Source organism: Colossoma macropomum, unplaced genomic scaffold (assembly GCF_904425465.1).
Source record: "Colossoma macropomum unplaced genomic scaffold, Colossoma_macropomum, whole genome shotgun sequence".
Taxonomy (NCBI): domain Eukaryota; kingdom Metazoa; phylum Chordata; class Actinopteri; order Characiformes; family Serrasalmidae; genus Colossoma; species Colossoma macropomum.
In genome coordinates this window covers 167,501-184,746 of record NW_023495190.1, presented here as the reverse complement: position 1 = coordinate 184,746, position 17,246 = coordinate 167,501, and the positions used below count along the sequence as shown (strand labels likewise).

The 17,246-nt window shown below is 40.9% G+C and overlaps 1 protein-coding gene across 1 annotated transcript in view; it reads left to right on the top strand.

The window, feature by feature from the left end:
• The first annotated feature begins 277 nt into the window (after positions 1-277).
• Positions 278-17,246, top strand: part of LOC118801115 (NACHT, LRR and PYD domains-containing protein 12-like) — a 63,619-nt gene continuing 46,650 nt past the window's right edge. Inside the window, exons 1-3 of the mRNA XM_036561288.1 lie at positions 278-489; positions 655-828; positions 8,342-8,515. Coding sequence (XP_036417181.1) covers positions 293-489; positions 655-828; positions 8,342-8,515 — 545 coding nt within the window. The 5' untranslated portion in view covers positions 278-292. The remainder of the gene's footprint in view (positions 490-654; positions 829-8,341; positions 8,516-17,246) is intronic.

Genomic DNA, 17,246 nt, shown 5'->3' with positions numbered 1-17,246 from the left:
ATTTTGGCACCCAAACAACATCATTAATATTCATTAGTTTATCATGATTGGGTTTTATGTAGGAGATGTGCAACAATACTATAGTGGCATGGACAGACTGGTGAACTAATGACCAGCATGGTGATTTTATGAATAAATTCATTGCTGCACTGCACATTTTGTGGTTTGTAGTGTGGTTACTGCTGCATGAATCTGACCCAATATTCACAACTAAAGATCAAATCATTAAAGAAAAACTCTTAACTCCTCTGATATTTGATCTCCCACCCTCATTTCATCTGTTCCGTGTGCTATGTTTATCATTCCTTTTTGCAGACTAGCCGGCTATAATTTCACCAAGGACCTCTGTGAACCTCTTTGCTCTGCTCTACAATCAGCGAAGTCCTCCCTGAAAGAACTAGACCTCATTAACAATGACCTACAAGATTCAGGACTGGAGCTCCTCTCTGCTGGGCTGAAGAGCTCACACTGTAAACTGGAGACACTCAGGTGAACTTTCTGTTAAAAACATTAAGCTGAGATAGCACAGAAAACTGTAACTAATGTCATTATTTATGATATTTTTATTCATGTGGAAAATCATGATGTAATTTTTCTTTTATTCTATTTAGAAACATACAAGTATACTGTAAAATGTGTTATCTCCCTTTGCAGACTAGTTATTTGTAATATTGGACAAAAGGCTTGTGAAAATCTAGGATCCATTCTAAAATCAGCAAACTCCTCACTGACAAAACTGGATCTTAGTAACAGTGATCTGCAGGATTCAGGGGTGGATCTGCTCTCTGCTGGACTGAGGAGTTCACAATGTAAACTGGAGAAACTCGGGTAAGAATTCCCAAATCAGATTTGAAACTAAACATATTAAGATCTGGTATTTAATAATATTTAGAACTAAATAGATAAAGTGGTGGTATATGGTTCAATTAACAAGAGTGTGACAAATTAACAGTTTGATGACCTGAGGGTAAATAAATATTCCTGAGTTTGATGTCTTGTACAGGAAGCTCTGGTAATGTTTGCTGGACAGCAAAGAGTCAGACTGTCTGTGGCTCTGGTGTGAAGGGTGGAGACAATACTGTGGACTTTCCTAAAACATTTCTTCTATTAATGTCTTTGATTGGTGGCAGTGACATGGCAGTAAAGAACTTTGTAATAGTGAAATTTGCCTGTGGTGCAGTTTTCCATGCTGTGGTAGATAAATAGATATTTTATTGATGCCAAAGGATCAATATAGTACCTTGCAATCTGCTCTCCCCCCAGCATCTGTATATAATGGAGACAGGCATCTTAGGACAAACATTCTTCATCCACCACAGGACGTATCTGAGCCTTTTTCACAAGCTTGGAGACATTAATTGTCTATGAGAGATCTTTAGTAATGTGTACTCCATGGTCATATACTGCATGGCCAAAAGCATATTTACATTTGCAACATTTAGTAGATACTTTTTATAGAGCAACTTTCAAAAATGCTTTGTTATCTACTGTGAACATGTTTAAGTTAGTAAAAACAGCCTCATCTCAAATGATATCTTTGAGCAAAAACACTGCCAGAGACAGGATTCTATGCTGCTACCTTGATCGGTCAAACTTTATTTTGACTCAGAAGTACTTTAAGATGAATTGAGAAGTGCAATGAAAATGAAATGAAAAATTGCAAGACAAGGATTTATAAAGAGATAAAAAGAAATAAAAATAACAGCATAAAATAGCAATACAATATATGCATGTAATGCAAATGTATGTAATGAAAACACAGTAAAAGTGAGTAAAAGAAAAATCCAAGATAATAAGCAATAAGAAAACTAAAAATCTTAGAAATCAAATTATTTACTAAAATTGAACAATACAAGATTTGACATCAAATAAAACAGTTGCAATGAAATAGTTAATAAAATAAATTTAAAATAAAAACAAAATAAAATAAAATGAGAAGTTAAACTCAATTAAAACAGATATAGTCTGTTTGAAGGTGGTTAGAGACTAAAAGTTTAGAATGACTGACTGACTGATTGGGTTTTAGAGACTCTTGTGGTAAATTCCAGGTCTCTGGTGCTTGGTAGCTAAAAGCAAATCTGAGCCTCTGTCTGCACTTACTGACTATTTTATTAATATGAAATTTAAATGTAAGCTTCTCATCCAGCCAAATGCCAACTCAGGGTAGTAATATTCACAGTATTAAAATCTATATTTGAAAATCTGGAGGACAGCATAAACTTAGTTTTCGTGGCATTTCAAACTAATTTGTGCTTGTACAGAGCGTTCTGTAAGGCATTAAATGAGCAAAAGGAGGCATTCTATTGCTGTATGAGCAGATTTGGCTGTATAAAATCATGTCATCTGTGTACAAATACTATATATATATATATATATATATATATATATATATATATATATATATATATGTTTAGAGATATATAGATAGATATGATTAAATCTGATTAATGATTACCCATTTCAGTAATGTAGAACACCACAAACAGTTAAGTACTTAATGTGTAATACAAATCTTCCCACAGCTGGTGTCAGAATTTGGAATCTAAGACATAGACTCACTCAAAATGACGTACAAAAGTTACATATATCCGAAAAATCTCTGCTGCTGTGTGTGTGTGTGTGTGAGTGTGTGTGAGTGAGGGGTTAAATGTTCCTGTTGCTTTTGGAATATATGATATATGTGTGTATATAATTGTGTACTTAATATGTCTATTTTTTACATTTTAACTGAGCCTTGCTGAACCTAACTGAACCAAACTGAACCCTCCCAATAGGGTAGCTTCCTTGGGGGAAAAGGGTCAAATCTTCTGGATGTTGTAGAGAGAAAACTTATATAACTGAGTCAGGTTTGTAATGCACAGAAAAAGATAACTGATTGTCCAGGACTGCACCAAGACACTGAGCATATTCAGATACACAGTGAGGACCTTTATTTACAGGCATGCCTAGCAGCTTGGTTTTCCTTGGACTTAGCTTAGGTTAGGTGAGGGCTGCCATCTATGATTCCAAAATACAGTGTGCCAGTTTGGCGCTGGACTGGTCGGGATGCTGGAGCTGATTCTGAGTAAGAAAGAGAGATAACGGTTTATGAGCAGAGAGTTCTAGGATTTTTGAAAGTAACAAAGGAGAGATACAGGTTAGTATTTGACAATGGAGATGTCCAGAGAGGAGTTCTTCACATTGGTAGTCTTGCATTTGCATGTGAACCTTCTTTCTAATTGGTGGTTTTAGCTACACCTATTGCTAACAGGTGCATAAAGTCCACCTCACTGTCTCTACAATTATTGTTCATGTTATCAGCTCCACTGACCATATAGTTCCACTTTGTAGTTCTACAGTTACAGACTGTAGTCCATCTGTTTCTCTGATACTTTGTTAGCCCCCTTTTACCCTGTTCTTCAGTGGTCAGGACCCCCATGGACCCTCACAGAGCAGGTACTATTTGGGTGGTGGATCATTCTCAGCACTGTAGTAACACTGACGTGGTGGTGGTGTGTTAGTGTGTGTTGTGCTGGTCTGAGTGGATCAGACACAGCAGTGCTGCTGGAGTTTTTAAACACCTCAGTGTCAATGCTGGACTGAGAATAGTCCACCAACCAAAAATATCCATCCAACAGCGTCCTGTGGGCAGCGTCCTGTGACCACTGATGAAGGACTAGAGGATGACCACACAAACTGTGCAGCAGTAGATGAGCTTTTTTCTCTGAATTTACATCTATAAGGTGGACTGACAAGGTAAAAGTGTCTAATAGAGTGGACAGTGAACTGTATTTAATGAAGTGGCTGGTCATTGTGCACTGGCATTAGAATGGGTCATACTGGAGAGCCCAGTGACTTTCAATGTGGCATGGTCTGAGGATGGCAACAAGTACGCCCTTTAAAATTCTTCTGATATCAACAGTGGTAAAAACTAGGCTCCAACTCATGGCTGTTAAAAGGGTTAGGAGACTAAAGATTCCAATAACTGAAAATATTGGCTGGTATAATTTAGATTTTTTTTTTAATTTTAAGTCAAGGATAAACCCATTGTCTGTGACCTTTAACAGTGAAAGTAATTTATCTATGCACACACAAACAACCACACAATGGATAGCTTCAACCAAATGGCATATTTATTGACTAAATATCACATGTTAAGATGAATAATACGGTCACAATAAAATTGATTAAGATGATGCAAATAGGACATCAGATACAGTGATTAATGAAGGGAAAGCTAGTAACCAGGAAAAAAGAAAAGGTGTCTAAACCTACACAGATCACACAGTGTCAACCATTTGAGCACATGAATGAGACCAAAGGCCTTACTCTGATTGGGAGAGGAAGCTGGGAACCTCAGCCAAGGGCATGGTGTAGGACCCAGAGCCCCTGGAAGGATTCTGAGTTCTCTGGTGGCTCTGTGGGGTCAACTCATGTCAGTTGAAACAGCTTCACTACGGCAGTAATACAGGCTGCTGGTCAAGAGCAGAACTTAGTCATTACCAGCAGTGACTGCAGGGGTGATTTCAAAGGCTACTGTTTGACAAGACAATTTGCAGCTGCTGGTGCTGCTGTTGATATGGCTCTGACAGCTTTTGGAACCAGGCTGGACTTCTTGACACAGGCTTTGCCAGACTTTGGTTTGAATATGCTCAGAGTTTTGAGGCTGCGTGAACCTTTTCCTAAACTAATTTGCCCAGCTGGTAGAGATTTGACAAAAAGTGATCTGTTGCAACACATTTCCGTATCTCTCTCGCAGCGTAGCTTGGAGAGAGATAAGGGGTATACAGTGCTTACAGTGGGTATAAGAACAAATAAAACAAAGACACTTTGCAGATCTGGAAAGTTGGAAGCAGAATTGTCCAAAATGATTTCCCTTCACTGGAACTAAGGGTTCTAGGCCAACCCCTGAAAAACAACCACATATCATTATCCCTCCCCCAAACTTTACAATTGGCACAAGTCCAGTGGCCGTGTGCTTTACAGTGCCATGTTTAAAGTCATTGAGCTTGTCAGTACGACGACCCTTTCTACTGCCAGTGTTTTTCTGTCAAGACTGCACTATGTGCTTAATTTGATCCACCTGTTAGTAATGAGTGTGGCTGAAACACCTGACTTCAATAATTAATTGAGAAGGTTTATTAATAATAATAATTAATGGTGATTTTACCTTTGTGTGAAGTACTAGGTTGGCAAAGCCATCCCAATAAAAAAAAGAGAATGAAATACATGTTGACGAAATTAAACTAGTAAAACAAAAATAATATTCATTAAACGATATGAAATTTTAGCAATCATCATGTAAAGTTGTGAAACTAAGTATTTCAGTTAATGAAATGAGCAGTTTTGAAAAGGTGTGGTATGATTTATTTCTGTCACTTCGCATTCATTAATTTAAAAAATCATAAGTCACAAAATCATAATCATATCATGATTATATACAATAAGCATATCATGTTTGGGCTGTCCAGTCTTTTTGTGACAAATCAGGATGATTAGTTATCACTTGGAGTTGAGAATGAGTTTATTTTGATTTTCAATTCCAAAGAGTTTCTCTGTTAGGCACTGTTCTGCTTGACCCCTAAGACAAATTGTGAATTCCTGGGCTTGCTGTTGACCCCCCTGCAGAGTTCACCTCAGTGATAAACGGTGTGATAACCCCTCATCAGGTCAGAATGCCCCCTGAACAGTGGTATCGTAAAAGTAAATTGGTTTGTTGCCTTAATCCCTGTTTATAACTCTATAGTCAAACTGAGTGGCTCCAAGAGCCATTAAATCTGAAGGTGTAGTGATTTTCACAAACAAAGTAGATCTTTCAGATGAACCAGGTTGCTGTCTTCACTACGAGATGATCTTAGGCTGACATTACACAGTGAAATGCCCATGCAACTAGTTGTGTGTTGTGAGTTGCCTGGTAAGGTGCATGTAAATTATATTGTACATTTCAAGCAATTAAAAAATGAGTTGAGAGTTTTTCCTGTATCTATTTATCTGTCTTTTATCTATGTGTTTGGAGTTCTTTATTATACTTTTGTCATCTGCTGTTCAAGCTCTATGCCTCACTTATTCTGCACTGATTCATCAAGGAGTGAATCCTAGTCTCCTCCTCTGTAATAATTTCCCTCCTTTGGTTGACAAATGAACCTGAATTCTGTAAAATTAGGGGGCATTAAAAGTGGAGAAATAAATCTCGCTGCACAAATCAGGATAACAGCAGCTTAAGAAGAATAAATGCTAAATCAAGCCACCATCTAAACAGCTGTTAGCATTGGCTGGCTTGTTACTGGAGCTGGGTACAGAAACGTCAGCTTTGAGAGACTCATATTTGTGGTCATGCCTCAGGAAACTGACAAAGTGAAAAACTACCAACTTTGAGTCTCCTTTTCAGCTGCCCAGTACACCATCTTCTTTTTTATCCTCTTGTCCACTGACATGGTCATAACAATTAAAGTTGCAAGAAAGTTTGACTGTGTAAAGCAGTGTTTTGTACATCTTTGAAGGAAAGAGTGTTCTACAGATTTACCATCTACTTGCACAGATGTCTAGGAGTCAAAGAAACTTGGCTTTAAGCTGGGCTGAAAAGCCATTGAACCACACTGAACTTCAATATAGCAAAACAGTTTTAATGGTAGAACAAATCACTCATCACTCATAGTATCCCTCTTCTGTTTTGTAGTGGTTTAACATAGAGTTTTGATCACAACACTGGATTTTTTTTAATATACATGAAGTTTAGCTACAGTATACACTGTCACTAGGGGGAGACAAATAATAATAATAGTATTCAACCGAATAATAGTGTTCAATCAAATTCTTGTGGAAAATAGAATGGTATTAACTGACAGCCAGTGGTTCAATTTGTTGTTTCATATTGTCTCTTTAATTGTGTAGGCTTGAATTTTAGCAATTATGTTGGTATTCAAAGGGTAAATTAGTGAAGATTTTTGCTTTTTGGGTGTGTTGGTTGTGTTTCCCATTGACACAGTAATCTGAATTCCACCCTGCCTCCCTCACTTAATTTTCCCCTGCTCACCTGCTGATTGTCTAAAATCCTCCACATATGTAGATAGCTTCTCCTCGCATCTCCTTCTGCCTGTTGATTGTCTCACTTCCTTGGATATGTAAGTCAACAGCCTGGGAGTAACCTGGTCCCTGAATTATGCTGTATTCTGTAAGCTTAGTGGTATATTTAGAGTATTAACTGAATCGCTTATACTCTTCTGGGACTTCAAAACAGCACATTGGGTCATCAGTTGCACAGTCAAACTATGTCTGATAGACAGTAGCAATGTTACAAGTAGTAATCCATTCATATGCAAAGTTTTATCCAGACTCACAACAAAAACAAACTGCAAACATTTGACCTTTGAAGTAACATAAACAAATGTTATGAGCATCACCTTCCATGTGATACACCAGAAGTAGTAACTGTTATACAAACCCAATTACAAAAATGTAAGACAGCATGTAGAATGTTAATAAAACAGCAAGTCAAAGTCAGCTTTGACATTTGTTCTCATCACAGATTTGTTGAGACAGTAACAAAATGTACTTTCTCCAGAGCACAGGACTACATTTAACATATCCAGTACAGTTCCAGAGACATGTAGAATCTATGACAAGGCATGACACTACAAAGGGAAAAACAAACAGTCAAACACCAGGAAACAGGTCACTGTAAAACAAGCAGGCTAACAAAGGGTCGCAGGCAAATTTCAAATTTTCATTAATTTAAAAAATCATAAGTCACAAAATCATAATCATATCATGATTATATACAATAAGCATATCATGTTGGGGCTGTCCAGTCTTTTTGTGACAAATCAGGATGATTAGTTATCACTTGGAGTTGATATGAGTTTAGTTTAATTAAGACCAGAAGGCAGTCAAAGTAATGACTACAAATGAACAGCTCAGAAATTAGCAAACACCAGACACTATGCAAAGTAAGAAAGAAAGGCACAAGTGAGCCAGGTAATGGAAGGCATCAGTCAGATGTAAAACAAACATTTTATCAATATGAATGCTAGCTAGTGACCAATAGCAATAGTTTGTCTGCTCTGCATGCCTTGTGCCTTTCAGAGCAGGATATATTTGCTGGATTGAAAAAAAAATTAACGTTCCATTTGCATTCATGTTTATATACGTATCTAGACACATAAACTTAGTTAAGTGATAGAATCATAGTCAACTGAGAGCATTAACAACCATCCTAGTCTGCCACCCTAGTTATCCTAGTCAATTTTATTTTTTAAATTGCTTTGATTTTTGATTTCAGGGTTAATCTCTCATTTTGTGAATTTTGGTGTTTGTAACTGCAGCTGTAATTGCCATCTGTCACTTTTTTTCTTCCTTTCTGCAGATTGTCTGGTTGTATGGTTACAGTTAAAGGCTGTTCTTCTCTGGCATCAGCTCTGAAATCAAACCCCTCCCACCTGAGAGAACTAGATCTGACCTATAATCACCCAGGAGAGTCTGGAGTGAAGATGCTGTCTGAGCTAAAGGAGGATCCACACTGTGCACTGGAGAAACTCAGGTGTGTGTGTGTGTTTGTGTGTGTGTGTCTGTGTGTGTGTGTGTGTGTGTGTGTTTGTGTGTGTGTATGTGTGTGTGTATGTGTGTGTGTGTGTGTGTGTGTGTGTGTGTGTTTGTGTGTGTGTGTGTGTTTGTGTGTGTGTATGTGTGTGTGTGTGTGTGTGTGTGTGTGTTTGTGTGTGTGTGTGTGTTTGTGTGTGTGTATGTGTGTGTGTATGTGTGTGTGTGTGTGTGTGTGTGCATGTGTGTGTGTGTATGTGTGTGTGTGTGTGTGTGTGTGTGTGAGTGAGTGTGTGTGTGTGTGTGTGTGTGAACATTTTCCCTCCCAGAACCTGGTACATTACTGCCATGCCTTTGCCAAGAATGCTTAGGCTTTGAGTCATTCAAACCTGCAGGCCTTTTTTTTCGCAGTACCAACTGGCACTTCTGAAGGTCAGTTTTTACTGCTTCTTTTGGTGGTTTGCCAAGAGAATAATGTAAAAATATATTCAAAATTTTATTTATTTGTACATCACTTTTTACATTTTGCATTGTGACAAAGATGCTTTGCAGAAATCCTGATCCAAGCTCCAAGTTTACAAGTCAAAGGTGGCAGAGGCAAAGGAGAACTCCATAAATGCAAAAGGAAAAACTTTCAGAGAAACCAAGAGTCAAAAATCAGATCTTGTTCTAAATTCCTTAGTATTGGTAAAAGAGTGTTCCTTAGGAAGTCTCACAGAAGCCATTTTGGACTGTTATAAATGAAGCTTTAATGTTGACACTGGGTAACCAAGCTTAAGGAAAAGGGAGTAACAATTACATTTTGTACACATTATCTCACAAAAGTGAGTCCACCCCTCACATTTCTATGTCTTATATCTTTTCATGGGATAACACAATAGAAATTAAACTTGGATATAACTTAAAGTAGTCAGTGTACAGCTTGTATAGCAGTATAGATTTACTGTCCTCTGAAAAGAACTCAACACACAGCCATTAATGTCTAAATAGCTGGCAACACAATGGGCTGAATGCGGAGCAGGGCTGTTAAATTTGGTGTTTAGGGACAATTCAAACAAGGACATCAGCCAGCTGTTCAGTGCATTCTCTGAACACTCTGCCCGGTATGCTGTCAGATCCTGGTGCTTTCCGTGGGCTGACTCTGAGCAGAGTTCTCCGGACATCAGCTGTGGACAGACACAGTACCTGTTCACAGGAGGTGTGGTTTTCCTCGCCGTCGTGCCGTTCTGAGCTTCAAACCGAGCATAGAAGTTATTTAGCGTATCTGGAAGGGAGGCATCACCGTCACAAGCAGGTGGAGGTGTCTTGTAGTTGGTGATGGCCTGGATGCCCTGCCACATGCGCCGTGTGTCAGCAGTGTTTTGAAAATGATCATGGATTTTCTTTGAGTAGGCACACTTTGCCTCTCTGATGGCCCAGGAAAGCTTGGATCTTGCTATCCTGAGGCTTGCTCTGTCCCTTGACTTGAAAGCCTTGTCACGGGTTCTCAGCAGCATGTGCACCTCTGCAGTCATCCATGGTTTCTGGTTGGGGTGAGTTGTGATGAGTTTGGAGACAGTAACATCATCAATGCACTTGCTGATGTAGTCAGTCACTGATTCTGTATACTCCTCCAGGTTGGTGGAGTCGCCGGAGGTTGCTGCTTCTCTGAACCTCTCCCAGTCAGTGTGCTCAAAACAGCCCTGAAGAGCAGAGATAGCTCCTGGTGGCCAGGTTCTCACTTGCTTCTGGTCTGGTTTGGCGCGTCTGATGAGCGGTCTGTATGCTGGAATGAGCATCGCAGAGATGTGGTCTGAGTAGCCGTAGTGGGGGCGGGGCTCAGCCCTGTACGCGCCGGGGATGTTTGTGTAAACAAGATCCAGCACGTTAGCCCCCCGGGTTGCAAAGTCCACATACTGGTGAAATTTTGGGAGCACTGACTTCAAATCATCATGGTTGAAATCTCCAGCGACAATAAACAGTCTGTTCATAGTTCATAGTTCATTTTGCGACATCCACCGAGAAATATCTGACACACAGCTGGTCAGTCTGTCTACAGAGTCTTCAGAAAGAATGGAAATGTATAACTGGGTGTCGTCAGCATAGCTATGAAAACATATGTAATGCTTCCTAGTAACATCACTTAAAGGTAGCATGTACAAAGAGAAAAGCAGAGGCCCTAAGACTGAATCCTGAGGGACTCCACAAGAATAAAGCTGACTTGACTTGACTTGACTTGACTTGAAATGTCAAATCTTTTTGATAAATGATTTCCAAGTGAAACTATGAACTGCCTATTACCTAAATATGATTTAAACCATTAAACTAAAACTGTGCCCAAGAGGCTGACCCAGCATTAAAGATTCTGGATTTAAATCTTGTGGTCGACAATATCAAAAGGTGCAATAAGATCTAATAAAACCAAAATAGAAGGATTTTGTGCATCAGTGCTGAGCCTGAGGTCATTCATAATGCGAACACAATCAAAAACATCTTAAGGAATGAAGTAGGAACAGGGTCAAGTTCACATATAACAGAGAAAGATGCCTTTACTCATGTAGGTGGCTTATCAAGAACATTATAGGAGCTTGTTTCAGTCTGCTGAGCTACACCCTGTCATATCAGGTCTATTTTAGACCAGACTTTAGAAGATAAATCATCATGAAACGTACCAGCTGGGGTCATTTAGTTGGTCCATGGTGGAAAAAAAAGGATTTTGGTATTATCTTTGTGTCTGTTTATTACACTGGAGAGATATGACTGTCTGGATATTTTCATAGCATTATTATAGACTGAGATCTGATCTTTGAGAATATCATAATGTACCTGCAGTTTAGTTTTCCTCCATAAGCGTCTGATTTATGACAATTTCTCTTAAGTCAGCGTGTTTCTAACATTCACCCATGGATTTTTAAGAGTACACAAGCTTTTCTTTTTTACTGGAGTGAGAATGTCAAGCGTTTCCTGTGATCTGGCACTTAGATCGGAGACTAGATCATTACAGGATGGAGTCAGATCTGTATTTGCTGAACTATTATAAATGGTTTTAAACTTCAACTGTTTGTCAGTCAATGTTACGTTTTTTAAAGTAACTTTCAGGCTGTTTCTTCTTTACTAATAAATTGATTTGAAAGAAAAAACAGAAATGATCTGATATGAAAACATCAGAGATTTGGGACGCATTTGTGATTAAACCTTCGCTGATCACCAGATCCAGGATGTGACCTAGCTTGTGGGTCGAGCTGCCCACATGCTGCTCCAAATCAAATGTCTCTAGAAGAGCAATGAGTTCTAATGCTATTTGAAGGCCTATCGATATGTAAGTTAAAGTCCCCAGACAGAAGAGTCTTATCATAGGTTGTGGATCCAACTGATAATAATTCCGCAATTTCTGACAAAAATGTACTATTTTGCTTTGGAGGTCAGTATATTACAATTATTAACACTGGCGTATCCAATCCAGTCCAGTCAGGCCTGGAGTAGTACTTTCTCGATATTCTCGGACAAGATAACAGACCCACGGCGGCTCGGGTGTAGTCTGTCCCTGTGGTAAAATGCCAGTCATTCCCAGAAAACATTCCAGTTGCTCACGTAGCCGACGCCGTTGTTCTTACACCAGCCTTGGAGCCAGCAGTGCAGCGAGTAGAGCCTGCTGAACACCTCGCTTCCTCCCCGGTAGGTGGGCAGCGGTCATTCCCCCTTTCTTTCCTGGCAACTGCTGCAGCTCTCTGCTCAGCGTCCAGAGCTCGCGTTCAGTGGCGGCTGCCATTTTGTCAGCGTCCAAACAAAGAAATAAAGGTTAAAAAAAAAACAACAACATTGTACATCTAAGAGAAACAAGTTACAAAATAAATATTCAGTTAAAGAAAGTAACTTGAAAGATTAATAACAAAGTAAAAGAGCAAAAAATAACAAACGATGAACGAGCAAACCCAAACGTGCGAAACATGCAACCTGTTCAGTCACAAATGGCGTCAGCCTTGCACCAGTGCTAGCATTTAATCTCCAAGAGAGTTGATTAAACTCAGGATAACTTTCCTCAACAATGTAGAAATTGATGGATTATTTTGAAAAAATCCATTTTATACATCCTATAGAAATAAGTATATCCATTCTATTAGAGCTAGAAAAAATAAATATTTCAGTGAAAAATGAATGAGGTACTCAAGACAACAAAACAATAATAAATCAGTTGTTACAAAAAGAAAAAAAAATACTCATAACGATCCATCTGTTATAGCTCGTGAATTTAACCATTTTACAATAAATTTCCCTTTAAAAAATTCTCATTTTTTTTCTTTTAAATCTACTATCCAAGAAAAACGTGACACAATTGGTGGATTAAAAACATCTTAAGCTGGTCATAGCAATATTTCTGCATTCCTTGTCAAGCAGATGAAGGTATCAATATTGGAGCCACTTGCAGAGGATGTAAAAGTTTCCAATGTTATTCCAATATTTAAAGCAGGTGATCCATGTTGTTTTAATAATTATTGACCCATATCTATTTTGCCATGTTTTTAAAAGATGTTAGAAAATATATGGACATATGAAAAGACTGTTTTGTGGAGGGGATGATGTTATGAAAGAGAGTGGAGGATGAGAGGGATGACTGTGGAGACTCTGCTGGTGATGAGAGAGAGAGAGAGTGGAGGATGAGAGGGATGACTGTGGAGACTCTGCTGGTGATGAGAGAGAGAGAGAGTGGAGGATGAGAGGGATGACTGTGGAGACTCTGCTGGTGATGAGAGAGAGAGAGAGAGAGAGTGGAGGATGAGAGGGATGACTGTGGAGACTCTGCTGGTGATGAGAGAGAGAGAGAGTGGAGAATGAGAGGGATGTCTGTGGAGACTCTGCTGGTGATGAGAGAGAGAGAGAGAGAGAGTGGAGGATGAGAGGGATGACTGTGGAGACTCTGCTGGTGATGAGAGAGAGAGAGAGAGAGAGAGAGAGGAGGATGAGAGGGATGACTGTGGAGACTCTGCTGGTGATGAGAGAGAGAGAGAGAGAGTGGAGGATGAGAGGGATGACTGTGGAGACTCTGCTGGTGATGAGAGAGAGAGAGAGAGAGAGAGAGGAGGATGAGAGGGATGACTGTGGAGACTCTGCTGGTGATGAGAGAGAGAGAGAGAGAGAGAGAGGAGGATGAGAGGGATGACTGTGGAGACTCTGCTGGTGATGAGAGAGAGAGAGAGTGGAGGATGAGAGGGATGACTGTGGAGACTCTGCTGGTGATGAGAGAGAGAGAGAGAGAGAGTGGAGGATGAGAGGGATGACTGTGGAGACTCTGCTGGTGATGAGAGAGAGAGAGAGAGAGAGAGAGGAGGATGAGAGGGATGACTGTGGAGACTCTGCTGGTGATGAGAGAGAGAGAGAGAGTGGAGGATGAGAGGGATGACTGTGGAGACTCTGCTGGTGATGAGAGAGAGAGAGAGAGAGTGGAGGATGAGATGGATGACTGTGGAGACTCTGCTGGTGATGAGAGAGAGAGAGAGTGGAGGATGAGAGGGATGACTGTGGAGACACTGCTGGTGATGATGAGAGAGAGAGAGAGTGGAGGATGAGAAGGATGACTGTGGAGACTCTGCTGGTGATGAGAGAGAGAGAGAGAGAGAGAGAGAGTGGAGGATGAGAGGGATGACTGTGGAGACTCTGCTGGTGATGAGAGAGAGAGAGAGAGTGGAGGATGAGAGGGATGACTGTGGAGACTCTGCTGGTGATGAGAGAGAGAGAGAGAGAGGAGGATGAGAGGGATGACTGTGGAGACTCTGCTGGTGATGAGAGAGAGAGAGAGAGAGGAGGATGAGAGGGATGACTGTGGAGACTCTGCTGGTGATGAGAGAGAGAGAGAGTGGAGGATGAGAGGGATGACTGTGGAGACCCTGCTGGTGATGAGAGAGAGAGAGAGTGGAGGATGAGAGGGATGACTGTGGAGACTCTGCTGGTGATGAGAGAGAGAGAGTGGAGGATGAGAGGGATGACTGTGGTGACTCTGCTGGTGATGAGAGAGAGAGAGAGTGGAGGATGAGAGGGATGACTGTGGAGACTCTGCTGGTGATGAGAGAGAGAGAGAGTGAAGGATGAGAGGGATGACTGTGGTGACTCTGCTGGTGATGAGAGAGAGAGAGAGAGAGTGGAGGATGAGAGGGATGACTGTGGAGACTCTGCTGGTGATGAGAGAGAGAGAGAGAGAGAGTGGAGGATGAGAGGGATGACTGTGGAGACTCTGCTGGTGATGAGAGAGAGAGAGAGAGAGAGTGGAGGATGAGAGGGATGACTGTGGAGACTCTGCTGGTGATGAGAGAGAGAGAGAGAGAGAGAGAGAGGAGGATGAGAGGGATGACTGTGGAGACTCTGCTGGTGATGAGAGAGAGAGAGAGTGGAGGATGAGAGGGATGACTGTGGAGACTCTGCTGGTGATGAGAGAGAGAGAGAGAGAGAGAGAGAGGAGGATGAGAGGGATGACTGTGGAGACTCTGCTGGTGATGAGAGAGAGAGAGAGAGAGTGGAGGATGAGAGGGATGACTGTGGAGACTCTGCTGGTGATGAGAGAGAGAGAGAGAGAGAGAGTGGAGGATGAGAGGGATGACTGTGGAGACTCTGCTGGTGATGAGAGAGAGAGAGAGAGTGGAGGATGAGAGGGATGACTGTGGAGACTCTGCTGGTGATGAGAGAGAGAGAGAGAGAGTGGAGGATGAGGGGGATGACTGTGGAGACTCTGCTTAGTTGGACACTATCTTGCCTATAAAACTCTCTTCACCCCAAAACAGATTAAAATGACTGTTAAATATGTTAAATTTCATGCTGCAGGTTCTGCTCAGCCACATGTTGAGGTGGGAGAATATTTGACCTACCTTGGTCTAGAAGGGGCTGCTGATGAATGTCTGACAGGCAGGTCACTTCTAGCCATACAATTCAACCTCACAGTAGGTTCAACACTGCACTACTACCCACAACCCAGCACAAAATAGCACAAGTAACGTGTAAACACAGTGATGTCAGCACCAACAAGAAACTCCAGACTAAAATGAGCCTCTGTGCGTCGTCAGTTACCCATGCCTGCTGATCAGCTTCACTGACTTTGCTTCACTGTCATTACTGCTGGGAATTCCCTCCCCCAGATTCACTAGCAGATCAAAACAGACCAGAGAGACGTTTCAGCTTCATTATGGAGTTATGGCATAACTGAAGTTTGAGGAGAGACCACGCCTAAACTGCTCCTTCCTAATTTCAGCTTCCTATAAATACCACTCCTTCACTCCTCCCACTCGTGACGAAATTTCGCACCCCTCCTCCTCCCCTTCTCCTCCACCTTGTCCACGCCTGCACTCAATCTTGATAGGGGGGTCGGCCCTCTCGCGATCCACAGAAGCCGTACTGAACTCCAGCCCAAATTTTCCTCAGAGTTCCCCTCCTATCATTAGCTAACTTACCAAGGCGTGGTCTGCATTCGCAAAATTGCCTTTCCACAGGGTACAGCAGTGCTAGCATTAGCAGTAGCATTACCTTTCTGAGCTGATGATGAACAGTTTGCTGTGGAAGATGTTACAGCAGCTTGTTGCTTTCGTTCGTTTGGTTTCGTAACAAGCTGGTTTATATTCTCTTATATCAGTTTTGACTCAGCTCTGTAGAGCTTCAGGAAATCTGCTGACCTTTCTAACCTAAGCTTAGCTGGTTGAGCTGTGTTAACTTCAGCTTCTGTTGACCCACCGTCGAGTACCAGTGGAATAACACTGGAACCGTTTCTCTCCTCCTTTCTTGGTTTGTGTTCTGGAAGTATGGGGAACGTTCTTGTCTCCAGCACAGTGATTTTCTACAGGAGTCTGTAGCCGGTTGAGCAGCACGAGGAGTCTGTTGTAGTAAGAGGAGCCATAGTCTGTCATTTGTCTACTGATTGATGGTCTTAAGTCCTGTCACTCTAATGGCTGGTAGACCAGTCAGATAAAAAGTGTCCAGTTTTATAAGTTCTGTGCCTCTGCAGAAGATCTGTCAATTAAAAGAGCTCAGTGTGTTTGAGCTCTATAACTAAGGGGAATAAGAATATATTTAAGGAGAAAAGTATATAAACTAGAGGTTAGTGGAGATCATGCAGAAAGTGTTCAGCCAGTAGTGAAGCAGGAAGAAAGCACCTAAGGGTGGTTTAGTGTAAAAAAAGGATGAATATACAAAAAGAACTTCACTCCAACTGTTAAGTATGATGGAAAATGCAAAATACTCCAGTTACACCAAGCTATTAAAATCCATTAAGCGGTTACCTTTGTTCATGGAGTCATCTTTGATCTAAATGACTTTCTATGTAACGTTTTATTATATTTTATTTCATTGAACGTTATATTGTTTGTTGGTAATTAGTAAAAGCAGTAACCCAGTGGAGGCTGTATTTCAGCACGACAGAGTACACAAATAAAAGAAACTGCAAATAGTCTTTATTGTTGGGATGATAAATGCTTGTGTGCTGATTAGACGTGTGACAGTTTTCATTATTCCATTATGCTGTAATATTAAACACACACGTTAACATTATCATGGATAATGAAAGAAGCAGATGGAGAAACAGATGGAGAAGCAGATGGAGAAGCAGATGGAGAAACAGATGGAAAAGCAGGTGGAGAAACAGATGGAGAAGCAGATGGAGAAACAAATGGAAAAGCAGGTGGAGAAGCAGATGGAGAAGCAGATGGAGAAACAAATGGAAAAGCAGGTGGAGAAGCAGATGGAGAAGCAGAAGGAGAAACAGATGGAAAAGCAGGTGG